Raw genomic sequence first — 19,492 nt, forward strand, 5'->3', positions numbered from 1 at the left:
GAAACAAGTACACCTCCTTGCAGATTCATGGTTATAGACTGCCCAGTTCCATTGTCCTGTCCTATTAGTTTATTGCCACATGGCTCAAGGATTTGTGCAGTTCTTTTTTTAGAATTGTTTGGCCCTCTACCTTCCAAAAGCCATTTAGTCTCCATTTCACTACTGGGCCATTATTCACCCAACCTCTGCATCATCTCCTCCCATCAGAAATTCCTTAATACTCTTGTCTCACTAAACCTATCAAAGACTTCCCTCTCCTGGTTCCTAAGCTATTGTTCTGACAGACAACAAGCACTATGATGGAAATCCGAACACTCACCACTTCTGCTTGTCTCAGTCGGAGTCCTCCAAGGATCCATACTAGGGCCCCTTCTTTTCACCATCTTCGCTAATCATCTAGCGTCATCCACAACATACATTAAAGTACTTCAGTATGCAGCCGATTCAACTTTAATCTGCTCAGCTGATACCTTACCAGACCTCCAAATACTAGCCTAACAAGCTTTTAATGATTTAGAAACATATCTAAGTAAATCACAACTAATCCTCAACCCCAAAAAGACACAGTTAATGCTATTTACAAGTAGCAAACAATCACCAACCACCCCTCCTTTCACCATTCTCTCAGCAAACAACACAGTCATCCAACCAGTTGAGCATACAAAAGTCCTTGGCGTGACAATCAACAACAAACTCAGATCTGACCAACAGATACCCATCACAATTAAGAAAGTTCATGTCAAACTTGGCTCACTGTACAGAAGCAAGCCATTCCTCACTGACAATGCCAGACTAGACATACCCAGAACCTTCCTCCTTGCTACGCTCCTTTATGTTTTCCTCCTCTTTGCCAACTTAAAAAGATCAGACTTAACCAAATTGGAGACTTGCTACAACAAAATAGCCCATTTTGCAGCCAACCTTCCCCACCAAACCCACCACTGTATTGCTCTACATAAATTAAATTGGCTCGAGCTACCTAACCTTCTCCATCTCTACAAACTTAAATTCACACACAATATCATCTTCCTGACAGTTGCCCATCTCTCAAGGAACTTGTTGTTTCCTACTCATGCCCACGAAGTCTAAGATCTGCAAACAGAAATTTTCTCACAGTAAACAAAGCTAACAACACTCACGGTAAAGCCCTATTCTCAAATCAAATAGCCAAATTATGGACTCTCTACCCCACATCCTCCAAAACACACCTGTATCTACCTATTTCAAACAACTACTATTTGAACATCTATCCAAAAACAGGGATTAGTCCTGCGCCAAACCTGACTGGGAAGATATCTATAACTCTCTCAACCCATTGTCCACTCCTTACCTCATTTTCTCCCTCTCCTTAGTGTTATTACTACTCATAAAAAGCCCCCCCCCACACACACACACACATATATATATATATATATATATATATATATATATATATATATATATATATATATATATATATATATATATATAAAAGTCACAAAAATTATGGTGCACGCGACCGTACATAAACTGGTGCACGAAGTTAAACCACATAAGTTCCCAACAAATTCTCCAGCACTCAGTAAACAAAAATAGTGAACAGCTGCTGTAAAGAGAAGTTTATTCAAGCACAGTCTGCACCAAAATACACAGACCGTTGACCGGTTTCGCCTAAAGCGTCATCAGTGTGAAACCGAATAAGGCAGAAAACCGGATTTAAATACAGAATCAAACAACAGGCATCAAATGTTTAAAGCTGTAAACACTAATTTGTGAACACTGATTTCCTCACATTCTATACAAAATCCTACTTCCATACAAAGTATATATTAGAAAATAAATAAACATTCCACCAAAACTATCTAATGTATAAACCTGATAAATAACTAATTAATAAACAGAAAAATAATAAACAGCAAAATCAATCACCAGACTAATGAAAATCCTAAATACAAGTGAACAAAGAAGCACATATAAAAATACACTCATATACCATTTTAAGGTATTTTATGACAATATGTATTATATTCCCTATATGTGTATATATATATATATATATATATATATATATATATATATATATATATATATATATATATATATACATAATGTCCTAACTAGTAACTGTAATTAAATTCTATAATTAGTGCTACCCCACTTATATCTATTTTATACTCAAGTGCATATGTCTGATCAAGACAACATGCACTACAATATGTTTCCTAATATTGTGGAATGCACTTTTATAAATATAATCAACTAAATATGTGCTTCATAATAATCTTGAAACCCATCAATGTTTTTAACAACTCTGAAAAAACCTTAAAAAATGTACGAATCCAAATACATAACTGAAAGACCTGAATTCTAACTCCAACTCCTCTATCCCTACTAACTACCATTGGTCATTTAAACCTGGTCTAAAAAGGGCACCCAAATTGACTATCCAACAACGTTCCTTTTCAGTCAATATTTTGTGTTTGTGTGATATTGTCTTCTAATGTAGTTACCATATCTAAACCAACAAACACAAAATGAGCCGTAGTATGAATTAATTTGTGTTTGTATAAAGCACTACGAACCCGCTGACACTTTATATCACTAATATGGAGGGCTATTCTCTGTTTCAATGCACGAGGTCTGACCTATATAAAATGCCCCACATGGCATATAGTCATATAGATGACCCATGTGCTAGTATATTTAATATCAAACACCCTCCTCGTATTAACTGATGTAAAAGACTTAGTCTTGGACATCAATTTGCAGTATTTACAAAAACCACAATAAGTGCTTCCCACTGTACTAACAACTGGTTTAGAAATCACTTTACTGCCCTTCTTGAAGGCTGAAAAATGTTGCCCCAATGATTTTCCTTTTCTATATCCAAAACTACACTCATCCTGAACTACTTGTGTAAAAAAGGATCTGAATGTAAGACATGCCAATATTTAGAAATAGTACCTTTAATATGAAAGGTGTTTGTACCATAAGTGGTGATAAATCTCACCTTTTCATTACCTGACCTAAAGATTGGCTCTCTGTCCAACAGCATCTGTGTTCTATCTATCATTGTTTTGTTATAACCTCTTTTAGTAAATCTAGTTTTCAAATCTAAAGCATGTGTATCAAACAAAAACTCATTGGAGCAAATTCTCCTGACTCATTGAAATTGTGACCCGGGTATATTGTGGATTGTGTGGCGGGGGTGACAGCTGTCAGCATATAAAAAGGCATTCTTGGAAAATGTTTTTCTGTAAAGATCAGTAACTAAAGTACCATGCCTTGTCTTACTAACCCTAACATCCAAAAAATCAACCTCCGTGGGGTTTATACCCCTGGTAAATTTAATACCATATATGTTATGATTAAGATATGTCACAAATGAATGCCAATCAGTCTGTTCACCCCCCTCACACAACCCAGCAATCATCAAGATATCTACGCCACATTATGAGCTTGGATTTAAAACATGATGGAGCTGTGTAAATGTACTAAACCTCAAAATATCCCATGAACAGGTCTGCATAAATTGGGGCAAAAGTTGCTGCATAGCCATTCCATTTAACTGTAAATAACATTGGTTTTGAAATAAAAAAGCATTATGTTCTAACACCAATTTTAACAGATGTAACAAAAATTTACATTCTTCCTCCCTGATTAATCTAAACTGTTCCATCCAATATTGTATAGCCCTCATTCCTCCCTCATGAGGTATGCTTGTGTACAAAGATTGGACATCTAGTGTCCCCAACTGGGCTGTAGGAGGAATCTGTAGATTATCCATCAGTAATAAGAACTGTTTGGTGTCCCGAATCCTAGGTGTAACCAATGGAAGAAGCTGTTTTAACCTATATTCTAAATATTCTGAAAATGGTTCAATTAATGAACCTCTGCCTGCCACAATAGGGCACCCAGGTGGATTAGTAAGTGTTTTGTGAATCTTGCGAACCAAATAAAAATATTGAGGTACAGGTGCATCAACCTTTAACTGGGTCAACAAAGAGGCTGTAATAACACCTTGATCTTTGGCCCCATCAAGAAACTTATCTATTTCTTATTTATAATCTTGTGTGGGGTTAGCAGATATAACTGAATAAAAAACTTTATTAGATAGCTGTCGCTTAGCCTCTTGTGTATACTGCTCCTTGTCCCATATGACCACTGCTCCACCCTTATCTGCTCCTACTATAACTATATGTTCATTTTGTGTCAGAGATTTAACAGCCTCTCTTTCAGATAGAGTCAGGTTATCAGTAAATAGTCGAAAAATCTGAGACTGATTAACATGTAAATCCTTCAAAACTAACTGCTCAAAAGTTTTAATAGTACTATGATAAGGAAGTACAAATACTGATTTTTTTAAAATGGAAACCCACTTCATCAGTTTGTTTCAAAGCCCCTTCCTTATGAGCAAAAAAGTATTTAAGATTTAAATTTCTGCAAAAAGTTTTTACATCCTTTATTACATCATAATGAGACACATAAAAAGATGGCTCAAATCCCAAACCTTTATCATATTTATCAGTGTCTGTCAGCCACAAATTGTACATACAAATCTTGATATTTAGCAGTATTAATATATTCCTTGGTACATTCATGGCAAGCATAAAGCTTTGACAAAAGATCCGGTAATTGCTTTTCATAGTACTGATAAATATGATAAAGATTTATGTAAGAGAAAGATGAACAAATACCAGAGGGATGTCAATGACTTTAAATCTGCTATGGTTTACTCTTGGAAGAAACAGAGACGAGGGGTACGATTCTCTGAAAATAAAAGTACTGTTAGACCTAAACGAAAACGGGTCAAGTCTATTCTTAGGAGGACTGATAATTCATCTAGTGCCTCAGAGTTTTCTTCGAGCTTTTCAAATACTGATACAGAACCTGAAGCAGGGGAGATGACTGTTTCTACTTCACCGGCCTCTAAGCGACATAGAGTCCCTTTAGGAGGGCAGGCCACAAACATCGTAGAAATGCCCATAGAGAAGATATTCCAGGACAGTCTGCATCACTAATGGACACTATCCCTAATTTTGTAGCTAACCATGATACTAATGATGTTAATGATGTTAATAACTTAGTCATTAATTTAGCATCTTACACTTTTACATCCAGTGATCTCAGTGTATTAAATAAAGGTCTGGGATTTGTGCCATCTTTTTATGTGTCTTATTATGATGTAATAAAGGATGTAAAAACTTTTTGCAGAGATTTAAATCTTAAATACTTTTTTGCTCATAAAGAAGGGGCTTTGAAACAAACTGATGAAGTGGGTTTCCATTTAAAAAAAATAGAATTTGTACCTCCTTATCATAGTACTATTAAAACTTTTGAGCAGTTAGTTTTGAAGGATTTACATGTTAATCAATCTCAGATTTTTCGACCATTTACTGATAACCTGACTCTATCTGAAAGAGAGGCTGTTAAATCTCTGACACAAAATGAACATATGATTATAGTAGGAGCAGATAAGGGTGGAGCAGTGGTCATATGGGACAAGGAGCAGTATACACAAGAGGCTAAGCAACAGCTATCTGATAAAGTTTTTTATTCAGTTATATCTGCTAACCCCACACAAGATTATAAATAAGAAATAGATAAGTTTCTTGATGGGGCCAAAGATCAAGGTGTTATTACAGCCTCTTTGTTGACCCAGTTGAAGGTTGATGCACCTGTACCTCAATATTTTTATTTGGTTCCCAAGATTCACAAAACACTTACTAATCCACCTGGGCACCCTATTGTGGCAGGCAGAGGTTCATTAATTGAACCATTGTCAGAATATTTAGAATATAGGTTTAAACAGCTTCTTCCATTGGTTACACCTAGGATTCGGGACACCAAACAGTTCTTATTACTGATGGATAATCTACAGATTCCTCCTACAGCCCAGTTGGGGACACTAGATGTCCAATCTTTGTACACGAGCATACCTCATGAGGGAGGAATGAGGGCTATACAATATTGGATGGAACAGTTTAGATTAATCAGGGAAGAAGAATGTGAATTTATGTTACATCTGTTAAAACTGGTGTTAGAACATAATGCTTTTTATTTCAGAACCAATGTTATATACAGTTAAAGGGAATGGCTATGGGGGCAACTTTTGCCCCAATTTATGCAGACCTGTTCATGGGATATTTTGAGGTTTAGTACATTTACACAGCTCCATCATGTTTTAAATCCAAGCTCATAATGTGGCGTAGATATCTTGATGATTGCTGGGTTGTGTGAGGGGGGTGAACAGACTGATTGGCATTCATTTGTGACATATCTTAATCATAACATATATGGTATTAAATTTACCGGGGGTATAAACCCCACGGAGGTTGATTTTTTGGATGTTAGGGTCAGTAAGACAAGGCATGGTACTTTAGTTACCGATCCTTACAGAAAAACATTTTCCAAGAATGCTTTTTTATATGCTGACAGCTGTCACCCCCGCCACACAATCCACAATATACCAGGGTCACAATTTCAATGAGTCAGGAGAATTTGCTCAAATGAGTTTTTGTTTGATACACAGGCTTTAGATTTGAAAACTAGATTTACTAAAAGAGGTTATAACAAAACAATGATAGACAGAACACAAATGCTGTTGGATAGAGAGCCAATCATTAGGTCAGGTAATGAAAAGGTGAGATTTATCACCACTTATGGCACAAACACCTTTCATATTAAAGGTATTATTTCTAAATATTGGCATGTCTTACATTCAGATCCCTTTTTTACACAAGTAGTTCAGGATGAGTGTAGTTTTGGATATAGAAAAGGAAAATCATTGGGGCAACATTTTTCAGCCTTCAAGAAGGGCAGTAAAGTGATTTCTAAACCAGTTGTTAGTACAGTGGGAAGCACTTATTGTGGTTTTTGTAAATACTGCAAATTGATGTCCAAGACTAAGTCTTTTACATCAGTTAATACGAGGAGGATGTTTGATATTAAATATACTAGCACATGGGTCATCTATATGGCTATATGCCAATGTGGGGCATTTTATATAGGTCAGACCTCGTGCATTGAAACAGAGAATAGCCCTCCATATTAGTGATATAAAGTGTCAGCAGGTTCATAGTGCTTTATACAAACACAAATTAATTCATACTACGGCTCATTTTGTGTTTGTTGGTTTAGATATGGTAACTACATTAGAAGACAATATCACACAAACACAAAATATTGACTGAAAAGGAACATTGTTGGATAGTCAATTTGGGTGCCCTTTTTAGACCAGGTTTAAATGACCAATGGTAGTTAGTAGGGATAGAGGAGTTATGTATTTGGATTCGTACATTATTTAAGTTTTTTTCAGAGTTGATAGAAACATAGATGGGTTTTAAGATTATTATGAAGCACATATTTAGTTAGTTATATTTATAAAAGTGCATTCCACAATATTAGGAAACATATTGTAGTGGATGTTGTCTTGATCAGACATATGCACTTGAGTATAAAATAGATATAAGTGGGATAACACTAATTATAGAATTTAATTACAGTTACTAGTTAGGACATTATGTATAAATATTTATATATATATATATATATATATATATATATATATATATATATATATATATATACATATAGGGAATATAATACATATTGTCATAAAATACCTTAAAATGGTATATGAGTGTATTTTTATATGTGCTTCTTTGTTCACTTGTATTTAGGATTTTCATTAGGCTGGTGATTCTGCGGTGGTGGTGCTGCGGCAGCACTGTTGCCTCACAGTAAGACGTTGTCTTGTTCGATTCTCAGCTAGAGCGTCTTCTGTGTGGAGACATGCGTGAATGGGCGTACCTTCGTTGAAGGTTGTGCATTAGAGCTGGCAACTTGGCACATAAAAATCTACTGCCAGTCATTAGCGGACCAGAGTTCTGCTGTGGCGACCCCTAACTGGGAAAAGCCGAAAGACACAACAACAAAAAATTAGTCTGGTGATTGTTTGTTTTTCCGTTTATTATTTTTTTGTTTATTAATTAGTTATTTATCAGGTTTATACATTAGATAGTTTTGGTGGAATGTTTATTTATTTTCTAATATATACTTTGTATGGAAGCAGGATTTTGTATAGAATGTGAGGAAATCAGTGTTCACAAATTAGTGCTTACAGCTTTAAACATTTGCTGCCTGTTGTTTGATTCTGTATTTAAATCCGGTTTTCTGCCTTATTCAGTTACACACTGATGACGCTTTAGGCGAAACCGGTCAGCGGTCTGTGTATTTTGGTGCAGACTGTGCTTGAATAAACTTCTCTTTACAGCAGCTGTTCACTATTTTTGTTACAGAGTGCTGGAGAATTTGTTGGGAATTTATATATATATATATATATATATATATATATATATATATATATATAGGAAATCACATTTGCTGATAACTATTATTTATTATGTTCACAGTACTAATTTTATTTTTCTCACACACTGCCCGACTGAAGAAACTCCAGCTCTATTCAGTCGCATACCGTCTGCTCAGAGGTGATCTGTGCCTGACATACAAGGCCATGTAACCCGGAATTAATGGACATGCTCCACCTCAAAAATCCAAATCCACCAGAGCCACGAGAGCAAGAGACTTAAACCTCAACACGGATATAAATAGGACATGCTGGAGGGACAGATTCATCACCCAGAGACTCCCTACACTATGGAACAGAATCCCAGTCCATGTGAGGCAGAGCCCCTCACTGACTCTGTTCAAGAGAAATCTTGACGAGTGGATGGGAGATCGTAGGTTTACCCCGGGAATCATCTCTGTGTCACTGCTGGACAGAGGCACAGCAAACTAATGGGTATAGTATTCTCATATAGGGTGGTGAAAGCCACACACACTCTGGCTAGGCTTATAAATGCCCTAGGGCAGATAGCCTAGTATGAACCTATGAACCTATGAACAGTGATCTTTACTGAAATGCTTGTTTTTCTTTTTGATCCTGTATCTACTAGAAAACTGTCCTGAATACTTCTTTGTATAAGCTAACTAGATGATGCATATTCTGCATCTTACTATATGTACAATATTGTACTATCTAATTATTGTATTTTGCTTATATTTTTGTGGAACTTTTCTCCCTGGGCCTCCACTGAAAATGGTCTTCTGGCCCAGTCAGACTTTCCAGGTAAACAAATGTAAATAAATAAATAAATAAAATACTTGGAGAGGGAAACATGAGATTGGGAGCAGAGTATTCTTCCAGCAGCAATTACGAATTTTTTTGAATAATACCTATCACCCCTCCCTGTTGGTCAAAAAGTACAGTCAATGCCTACCATATTGGATGACTACAGCTATACACATTGTCATACACCCTGCAAAACCAACATACAGGCTTGTCAGGCCTTTGTTCATCAGTACCTACTGTAGGAGCTCCTTTTCAAGGTTTTATACGATAGTCATCCTGTGACAGGGCTTTTCCAACATCATTTCTCCTTGCATGAGTAAGTCAGCATCAGGCACTCACTCCAATCTCTTCCTGGCTGGCTCCACCAATGTCTGAGCCAGCATGTAGCACAACTGACATTTTGTAATGCTGGCAATCCCTACAGCAGAAACCTACATGTGAATTATTTCTGTGTGGAGAAGTTTGTAGAAAGAGAATGATTGAACACAAAAATGCAATAGTGGGTTTGTTATGGAGCATAAAATTATACCAGGAAGGATAAGCAATATGAAAAAATTACAATCTAATTAGTCAACAGTGAATGCAAAAAAGTGTGTGAAAATCTTAGAAACTAGACAGTAAGTTGAATATGACATGTTTTGCCTCACCTTTATGTATAACAAGTGATCATCATATTTATATGCATCATGATGTTCTGTTTTGCTGTTTGAGATTTATTTTACTGTTTATCTACCACTGTGCTGTAATGTCTGTTTCTTTTTGTCAGACTGAGTTATTATATATTGCTGGTTTGTACGTATTCTATAATTCGTAATTAAAAAAAATAATTCTTCAGTGGCACGTGTGGCAGGGAAGTGGTTTGAATGAGCTGCAGCAAGTTAATGGCAGCGTAGCTAGGGACATACCATTGGAGAAAATAACACTACAAGAGTAAACTATTAACATGTATTAAAAGACAATAATTTGGGAGGGTACTAGGAGAAACAGACATAATTAATAGTGGATATGATAAAAGAGTTAAAGCCTCATAAAGTGGCTTAGGACAGCAAGATGGATGTAGATAAGGTAAGAAAAAAAAGCATGTTAGCTGTAGCATAAAGGAAACAAAGGGAAGGGAAGTAAGAACAGATTACGAAGGCCATCTACTGGACTAAAATATTTTCGCTGTCAAGCATGCTGCTGTACAAACAGATGAAAAGATAACTGCAGCCTACTTTCTCATCTATGGATGCATGTGGCAAGTTATTTCTGTAAATACGTTGCCTTTCTGGAGAGATACAGATTTTCACCACTGTGTAATGATTTATTTTCTGTTCTGAAAAATAAACTGCAAATTATGCAATATTTAAAAGGAAATGAGATCTAAAAATTAAATGAAGCAATAAGTACAAAAAGTTTTAAAAGTAAAGGTTCTGGATTCAGAGTCTGTTAAAGAAGCTGTGTGCTAAACAGAGATATATTTCGAGTTCTGCTCCCCACAAAATGTTATGCTGTAAAATGTTCTGGAATTACACTTCCTGAAATAGGACAATAATTACTCTGTTATTCTATTTCCATAAATTGCAAACGCACACACACACACACACACACACACACACACACACACACACACACACACACACACACACACACACACACGCATACACACACACACACACACACACACACACACACACACACACACACACACACACACACACACACACACACCACCTGCCCATCTTTATAGTTTCTCATTTCAGGTGCTATCTATTCAGGAAGAGAAACAGAAAACAGAGCAAAGTACAGAGCTGTAACAGGAAAAAAAAATCTTACTTTGTTCATTTTAACCCATAAGCCATAGGAGTTCAGGTATTCTTCCCCTGTGGCACGGATACAGGCACCTTTCTTGAGTTCAATTTTAAACTTGATAAATTTTGAGATCTTTTTGGACAGGCGTGGTGATTCCCAGACAGGGATGTAGTTTTTCCCAGTATAAATGACTGATGGAGAATCCCTACAGATCTTGTAGTAGACATCTTTAGGAACATAACAGAGGAATTCAGGTAGGGGCTTGGTCTCCCTAAAACACTGAATGCACTCTAGTACGAACCGAACTCTGCCGAGGAGCAGGTGAGGACTCTGTTCCATTGTCATCTTTCCCAGCTAATCTCTCTGCTTCCTGAAACTGACAGCCATGTGAAAGTTACTAAGCAAGCACACACGACTATGTCAGTGTATGTGTCACAGTTTCGCTCTTGTAGTATAACATAACAGGAATTCCCTTCCTGCTTCTACTTTGACAGTTTCCAGCTCTGCTTGTCTGACGTAGAGGGTGGAGCCTCCTGGAAAGAATACTTCATGAATAATTGAAACTTACCATAACTAGTAGAATAACAGCCCTCCAAGAAAATATACCAATGGTCTGGCTACAGAAAGCATGCCATTAACTCATAACGGAGAAACAACATAATGCACTGCAGTTTAAGAGCAGGAAGTTAGGATCATTTAAAGAATAAAACTATACCCTTAATCAATAAAGTAAGCAGAACAAATGCCCTTCCTAAATAAATCATGTACTAAAAATATACCCTTTCTGTGTAAGGAATGCAGAAAAAGACTATACACTTACCTGTTCCCCCAGAGTGTGTTTCCCACTAAAATCTAATGAGACTAGGATGCCTAGTTTCTCAGTGCCTGCTTCTCTAGTAAAACTCATGCCGGGATTCCTAATTTCTCAGTACTGGTTTCTCCACTGCTGGCATTGACTGATATACTATAACCATGCTTGTACCAAAAATTAGAAAAAAACCCCACTTCCATTAAGAAAAAGAAACTTATATAACTGTAGGATACCAAACAATTGCTGTATAATTTCTGCTCTAATTCTGCCTTCTGACTGGCTGAACACATTTTTATCAGTGGTAAAATACAGTTAGCACTACAAAAATTAGAAGGGGACTAAAGAGAACTTGCTGCATTATCGGGCAAACATTTTGCAAAAAATGATATGAAGAAATGTGTTAAACCTGTACTGCACAGTGACAAAAATATCGCAAAACTTGAAACTGTGTATTTACTTTTACAATTACTTAAAAAAAATTAAATCTCAGAAATAGAAAATATGGCAACAGTTGAAAAGTCATAGCTTTAGTGACACAAAGGCACAAAAGCAGTGCATTGTGTATATAGATATGTATGATAATCTGCATATGTTCAGTACATTCAAGAGACATTTCCAAGTAAGCACTTCATTGCAAAGAGGTGTATATAAAAATGAGACTACATAATGCTAACATAAAAATTAAAGTGTGTCTTTATTTTATTAAATAAGCAAGTTTTACAATTGCAGTATCACTACCAGGACCATGTGCCATTCAGGAGTCCCTATTCTCAATGATATTTACCCAATCAGGTTTTGCCTTTGTGGGTAAACCTCTGCAGTTGGTAAACGTGTATAATCCATGCTTCTGCTATGTTTCATTGAGACTAAATTCAATGAGTCTTCTTTAGTCAAATCAAATAACCTGTACTAGGTTTCAACTGACTAAAACCAGCAGAAAATATTACATATCTGGGTTTCTTTATATGGTGTTTGAGTTGGCTTCTTTAAGTGAGTGACTTGCAGATAAATGACAGAGAACATATGACAGGGTAGTCCGTTACAAACCAAATGACAATTACTTTGCCTAAGTGCTCTGCAGTGGAGATCTTAACTATTCTCACTTGTTATACTTATTTTCTTAATGGGGTGAAAATTTACTCAAATGCATCATATGAAAAATCAAATATCCTGAAAAAAACCCTCATTATCCAATCTACTTACTGGCCATACTGCAAACCGGTACCTAAGATCTAGTGAAAAATCTCTCCTCTCTATCACCAAGGCTAACAATAATGCAGGGAAAGTGCTCTACTCCTACACCATTGCCAGAAATTGGAACTCTCTTCCCCTATCCGTGTCCACTGCCCCCTCCACATCCCTATTCAAAACCTCCCTCAAATCGCACCTTCTTAGTACCTGGTCATGCCCTTGTATCACATAACCCTACCCATACTACTATTAACTCCCCAAACTTCTCTCTTTTCAAATGCTTGATCTCTGATCCCCTGTAGGCTTGGTCATCTGAAAGGGTACTTTTAACTGTAGAATCTTACTTGATATATTTTTTTCTCTTACCAATGTATAACTGACATATTGTCTTTTTATCCATGTTCTATATCTTCTTTTACCTGGAGTGTTTAATTAATTTCTTGTTGTTATATTACTATGCTCAGCATACATGATGTAACCTGTTTTGTGTATTATGCTGGATGTACTGTAACTGACATTGTATTTTTACCTATGTTCTATATCTTCTTTTACCTGGAGTGTTTTTATTAATTTCTTGTAATATTACTATGCTAAGCATACATGATGTAACCTGTTTTGTGTATTATGCTGGATGTACTGTATTTGTATAACTTGATGTCGGAGCTTTTCTCCCCAGGCCTCCGCTGAAAATGGACCTGGTCCAGTCAGAATTTCCTGGTTAACAAATGTAAAATAAATAATAAAAAAATAATAGGAAACAAGAAAAATGTTACTGTCCGCATAGTATCATAAATATATTTAACAGAAAACTATACGAGAGGAAGAAACAGCAGTGATAGGCAGATCCAAGGTGCATGACTGACATGTTGAACATTACTGTCAAGGCATGTTAGTGCAATATAGTTCATGCTTGATCCTGTGAGCAATGAAGTGCCATGTAGCTGCCACTCACTGATGTCCAGATTGTATACTCAGGGTCAACATGGCAAAGTGCTAAAACAGTTCATCATATAACTGGAGATGAAATGGGGGAGACAGGAAAGTAGCAAAGGAGGAATAGCAAGAAGAGGAAAACACACAAGATTTGCCATAAGATATGAAAAGTGGGAGGGTGGGTAGTTTATGTTTTGTGAAAGAAAGCCCCATTTGCAGTATATAGAAAAGAAGGGTAGGTGGGGAATATATCAAGGAACAATGATACATGGGATAAGGGGAGAGCAGAAGGTAGCAGGTACAGACAAACAAACATCAGGCAGGCACAGATATAGCTGGCATACACATAAATGATGGGGATGGCAGTGACTGGATACAGACAGACAGACAGAGGGCAGATGGGTCTTACCTATGAGCCAATGAGGTTCAAAATGTTCAACAATTCAACCCATCAAATTAGACTGACTGATTCTGTACTCTTTTGTCACTCTTCCCTGCAGAAGATCACTGTCAGTATGATTTATAGTTGTCAGACACAAATAATATTGCTGCATGCAATCTTTTCTCTTTTCTTTGTGTTGGTGCACCCTTGGAGTTAGTGTATATACGTTTGGGAATATGGGGGCTTCCCCACCTCAAGGGATGCAGTGGTGTTTGTGCCCCTACAGAAATGTTTTTAAAGAACGTTTCATTTAGTAGAAGTTTAGACAAGTTGTTATTCAGATTACCTTTTGACAACACATTGACATGTAAGGATATCCAGTGGAAAATTGATGATGATGAGGGTTGGGCACCTAAAACGGGATGGAGAAAGACACATACGGGAGGGGAACACATGAATAGCAATAGGGCACAGTCTATGGTCTATGGTCTATGAAAGGATATCAGGCTGGCCTGAAGGTCAACACTCCCACCTGTTATTCACCTCTGTGGCTGGTGTTATGGACAGGCTGATCTCCCCCAACCTAATGGCCAGGGCCTGCTTGTTGCTTGACTTCACAAGCAGTACCAGAAGGCTCCATGGTGCCAATTCCTGATGCACCTCTGTAAACCTAGCCTGCATAACTGCCACTGACAGATGATGGGAGAACTCAGCAGGCCACTATCAGAAGAGAAGCCTATGCCACCTCCTGAGAAGTGGTCAGAGAAGCTACCTGCAGTCTTGCCATGTCACCTTCAGCAGGGTAACCTCAGTCCTCCCTGCTGAGAGACAGATCTAGTGACTAGTAATGACCAGTAGAGGCATGGATGGGTGCAGGCCAAGGCAACTGGTGCCACTTCACCACCTCTACTACCTCTGGACCTGCAGATGGATGAGAAACAGAAAACTCCTTAGTTCATACATATGGCACACATCTCAGTGAGTTACAGTGGACTGATACACATGGTCACTACTTGGAGAGTCACTCCCACCTTCTGTGAGATCCTAACATATTTTTCTGTCACCCCTCTGCTACTGTAAAACAAAGTATTCATTCTTTAATACATATGCATGAGAATTAACCTAATGGTAAGATATAAAATGTGCTTAAAGTAATGTCTGGATCTTTTCCCTAACTTCTGACTTCCACTTCTGAAGCAGGTCAGGATGGTACATACCACTGCAGATTGGTCCACTGATGCTGCCATTGCTTACCAAAATGGGCGATGCCATGGAATTACTCATCATGCTGCAAGCTCATGCCAGTCATCTGCTTTGGATAAGGATCTGTCATACTGCCCAGTAGTTGGTCCACAATGTTCTTGTTCTCCCTGGTGTACCATGTGCCAGCCCTGCAGTTCACTTCATCTGAGGAAGCCTTGTCCACTCAAACTAGTTCACTCAAGCTGCAAAGTGGTAGCCCAATGCAAGTGGATGCACACTGTGGCACTATTAAATGCCCATAACTTTGTTCTGCAGAGCTACTCATCTGCACAGGTTGTGTGCATGAGCAGAGTTTTCACATGCTTCTTTATCATCATGCTAAAAGTTGATATTCTTGGCCAGTGTGAGTTGTGCATTATTGTTTGGCAGCAATTCAGAAACAATGGTGTTAAATGACCTTATTAACAAAACAACCATGCTAGGAGGCCATTATTAACATGATATAAAGAGTGGGCACTATTCTGCAAGAGAATGCTCAAAGAAGAAAAACTGTGGAACACAGGACCTTATGTCATGGCTGTGTGGACTTGGTGATAAAAACAGTGAAGAAAGAAGTGGTGGATGTCACTAATAGTGACACAGATACCATGGACTGAGTGTGTGTGTGTGTGTGTGTGTGTGTGTGTGTGTGTGTGTGTGTGTGTGTGTGTGTGTGTGTGTGTGTGTGTGTGTGTGTGTGTGTGTGTGTGTGCATGTGTGTGTGCGTGAGTGTGTGTGTGTCTTTGTCTTGGAACAGTTGGAACAAGGCACAATGACATGGCTCTGTCATTTCCAGCTGTGGGAGGGCAATGGGCATCTAAGGAAGGATGTGTCACAATGAACATGCTGACCCCCACTACATAGGGTGAGACATGAGAATGTATGTAACATGGTTTATTTACCATTACATGGGACCAGTATCAGATGCAGGAAATAGTCTAGGGAGGCCACTGCTATTGTTGCAATGTGTACATGGGAGGCCACTGCTATTGTTGCAATGTGTACATGGGAGGCCATTGCTATTGTTGCAATGTGTACGTCGGAGGCCATTGCTATTGTTGCAATGTGTACTGGGGAGGCTACTGCTATTGTTGCAATATATACTAGGGATGCCACTGCTATTGTTGTAATGTGTACATAGGAGACAGTGTGGAACGATATTTTGGCTTGTTAAACAACTGCATAATAGGGGTTAAGTGGGCAGAGAAAGAGACTTGACTTCCACAACATGTGACGTACATGCACTAATTGATAATGTGTAACCCACATATATAGAGGGTTAAGAATGGGCTTCCGAGGCAACACTTGGGATAGTTTACAACTTTGGAGACAGATGTGTTACTACAGGTAGTCTGCACACATGGCTATTCATTCATTCACTGAATTTCTTGAAAAATCACTTGTAGTGTCATCACCATGTCTTCTTCTCCGTACCTGGTGTTTGCTGTTTCCTGATGGTTTGTTTTCTTGATACTCTGTATCTACTTGAATTACTTCTTTGTTAGTTTTGTTAGCCCTTTAGTCCCTACACTTGCCCTTAAACACAGAGCAGTGATTCACTGTTTATCATAACTACAACATACATACTAGCTCAAAGATTGCTTTATCTTGGAATCAGAGGAATGCTTCAAGGTTCCACAGCCTCAGTGTTAGTATGCATTTACCATATCTGCACATTCCATTTTGCTCTTTTGAGGATTGTAATACCATTAGAAATCCACTGAAGGCTGCAGCAGTGACAGCAGAGTCAGTGGAAGCCAAACTAAGGGATGTACCCAGACAGAAGTTGATGGTGTGTAAGGATAGGAACAAAATACATTGTTGACAGCAAATCATGTAGGTTACACACAGAAAGACAGAGCAAGTCAAACCCAGGCTAGGCTACTTAATTTATTCTTTGGCAATGCATAAAGTTATCTGAGCTGGCCCATAGCAGAGTGATGTAGAAAATCAGATGGCTGGTCAGCTGGCATACTGTCAAATGAAATATGGACTTGAATACTCACAAAGTAATAAATACTGCTTACAGGGGAAAAGGTAGCACCTGGAAATTGGGATAGAATAAATGTGAATTTCCCTGGTTTTTGAAAGCACAGTTTGAATAAGCTGTACAAATGAAGAGTGCTGTGGATAAGAAGACAAAACTTGGTGAGATATGCCAATGAAACGAAAACTAACTGAAATGGGAGTCCAGAGGATGGCAAAAAATGCTTACACAGTAAAATGTATAATAAATAAGGAAAATGTACCTCTTCAACATTAGATTTCATATGTCTTAACTTTTCCTTTATTATTACTGCTTTTATTCATTTCTTTTACTGGCCAGGTAAGCTCACCTGCTAGACAATCCTTTATCGAATGGTAAGCCTTTATCCATTCTTTCTTTCCTTCAGAGCTGCTCAATGTTAAGCAACCAAGCTATTAACTGTGACAAGTTTTACATCACATTTGACAAACTATCAGCCTTGAACACCTGGCATACGTATTTTTCCATTCTTATTGAGGTACTATGTTAGCTCTTCAGTTATTATTGAAATGTATTGCAATCTAAGCTTTGCCTTGCTTTGCAATCTAGTGGGTGTAGAGAAACAACCTTGCTATTAATAGGCTTCTGATTGCTGTAGAACCTTGAAGTGTGCTTTTTTACTATTGTCTAGTGGGTGCATTTGAATATTTTAGCTTTTCTGTGTTGTCATAAGTTGCCTGCATTTTGTGCCCTTGTGCACATTTGCTCAGAGCTGCACAGCGCTGAGCAACTATGCTACTATCTGTGACAACTGCATACCTGATTTGACACACTAACAGCCTTGAAACACCTGAGGACACATAATATTTTTGCATTCTTACTAAGTTACTATGATAGCTCCACACTTACTTTGGTATTTATTGTAATCTAAGATTTGCCTTGGTTTGCACTCTAGTGAGAGTAGAAAAATAACCTAGCCATTTGTCAGTCTCTAATTGCTGTAGAGCCATGTAGTGTACTGTTTTGTTATTGGCTGGTGAGATAGTTTGAATATTTTTAGCTTTTCTGTGCTGTTATAAGTTGCACATGGTTGAAAGGTGCTGCTCATGCAGTCACTTTTAACCCCATCACACAGCCACATTTAATTGTGCACTGTATAGATGAAGGCTATCTACCAAAACTTTCTATAAACTCCAAGTGTACTTCACAGGGAATAGCTGCACAAGGAAGCCCTGTTTACTCTAAGAGGCACATTGTTCCTCATATATAAACTTAGATCTGTTCATTTTGGATCACTAGCACTTCTGTAAATCAATTCCCATCATCACAGACCCTACTGATCCTTCAGCCAACATTAATAAGCATCTGGTACCATGGGTTAACTCCTCTATTCTGTCACTGTAGACAACCTGTTTGAAATGGGCATCCGCAGACAATGTAGCAGTTGTCTCCTATTTACCGATAACCACTTACTACCTAAACAATCTGATACAGTGTGTGAGAGATGTAGTTATATGATGTTACTGGAGGCAAAGCTCTCACTTAAAGCAACAACAAATAAAAAGTAGAGGTTATCAATATCACTCAGCACCACATTAAACAAATCATGCACAGCTCAGACCAAACACATACACCAGCATATGCTGAGGCTCTTAAAAGTAACCTACTTAAACCACAAAGGTGCCCTAAATGCAAGCAAAGTAGTAAGTACCTTCAGCAACTTAAGAAGCACATACAGTCAGCACCCACCATGAAACATATATCAAAGGGTCACAGTGTCTCAAGTCATAAGCTCATAAGACAACCCTCCACACAATCCAATATCCTAGTCATAAGTGACTCCATAGTGAGATACACCAATGTGTCACTCACCAGGCTGTGCAAGGAGAGGGTCAAAGTCATTTGCTTCACACTGTCAGTGGAACAACAGGTAGCACAATCACCTTTGCTGCTGGAAGATCAAAAGTCTGTACGTTCTATTCCCACTCCAGATAACTGGATTTCTGACACTGCAGTGCTGCATTGGGTAGGGTGATGGTGCTGTACTCCAGAGATTGTCAT

The 19,492-nt window shown here is 37.9% G+C and overlaps 1 protein-coding gene across 2 annotated transcripts in view; it reads right to left on the bottom strand.

Annotated features, from left to right (window-relative positions):
- Positions 1–11,387, bottom strand: part of LOC122813452 (E3 ubiquitin-protein ligase HECTD3-like) — a 726,610-nt gene extending 715,223 nt beyond the window's left edge. The window contains exon 1 of one of the 2 annotated variants that reach the window (XM_044085768.1): positions 10,931–11,387. In XM_044085768.1, the coding sequence (XP_043941703.1) occupies positions 10,931–11,251 (321 nt within the window). In that variant the 5' untranslated portion in view covers positions 11,252–11,387. The remainder of the gene's footprint in view (positions 1–10,930) is intronic. The other variant, XM_044085767.1, reaches the window with a different exon arrangement.
- Positions 11,388–19,492: the final 8,105 nt, after the last annotated feature.

This window comes from Protopterus annectens, chromosome 10.part0 (assembly GCF_019279795.1).
Source record: "Protopterus annectens isolate FY-2018-M chromosome 10.part0, PAN1.0, whole genome shotgun sequence".
NCBI lineage: Eukaryota > Metazoa > Chordata > Ceratodontiformes > Protopteridae > Protopterus > Protopterus annectens.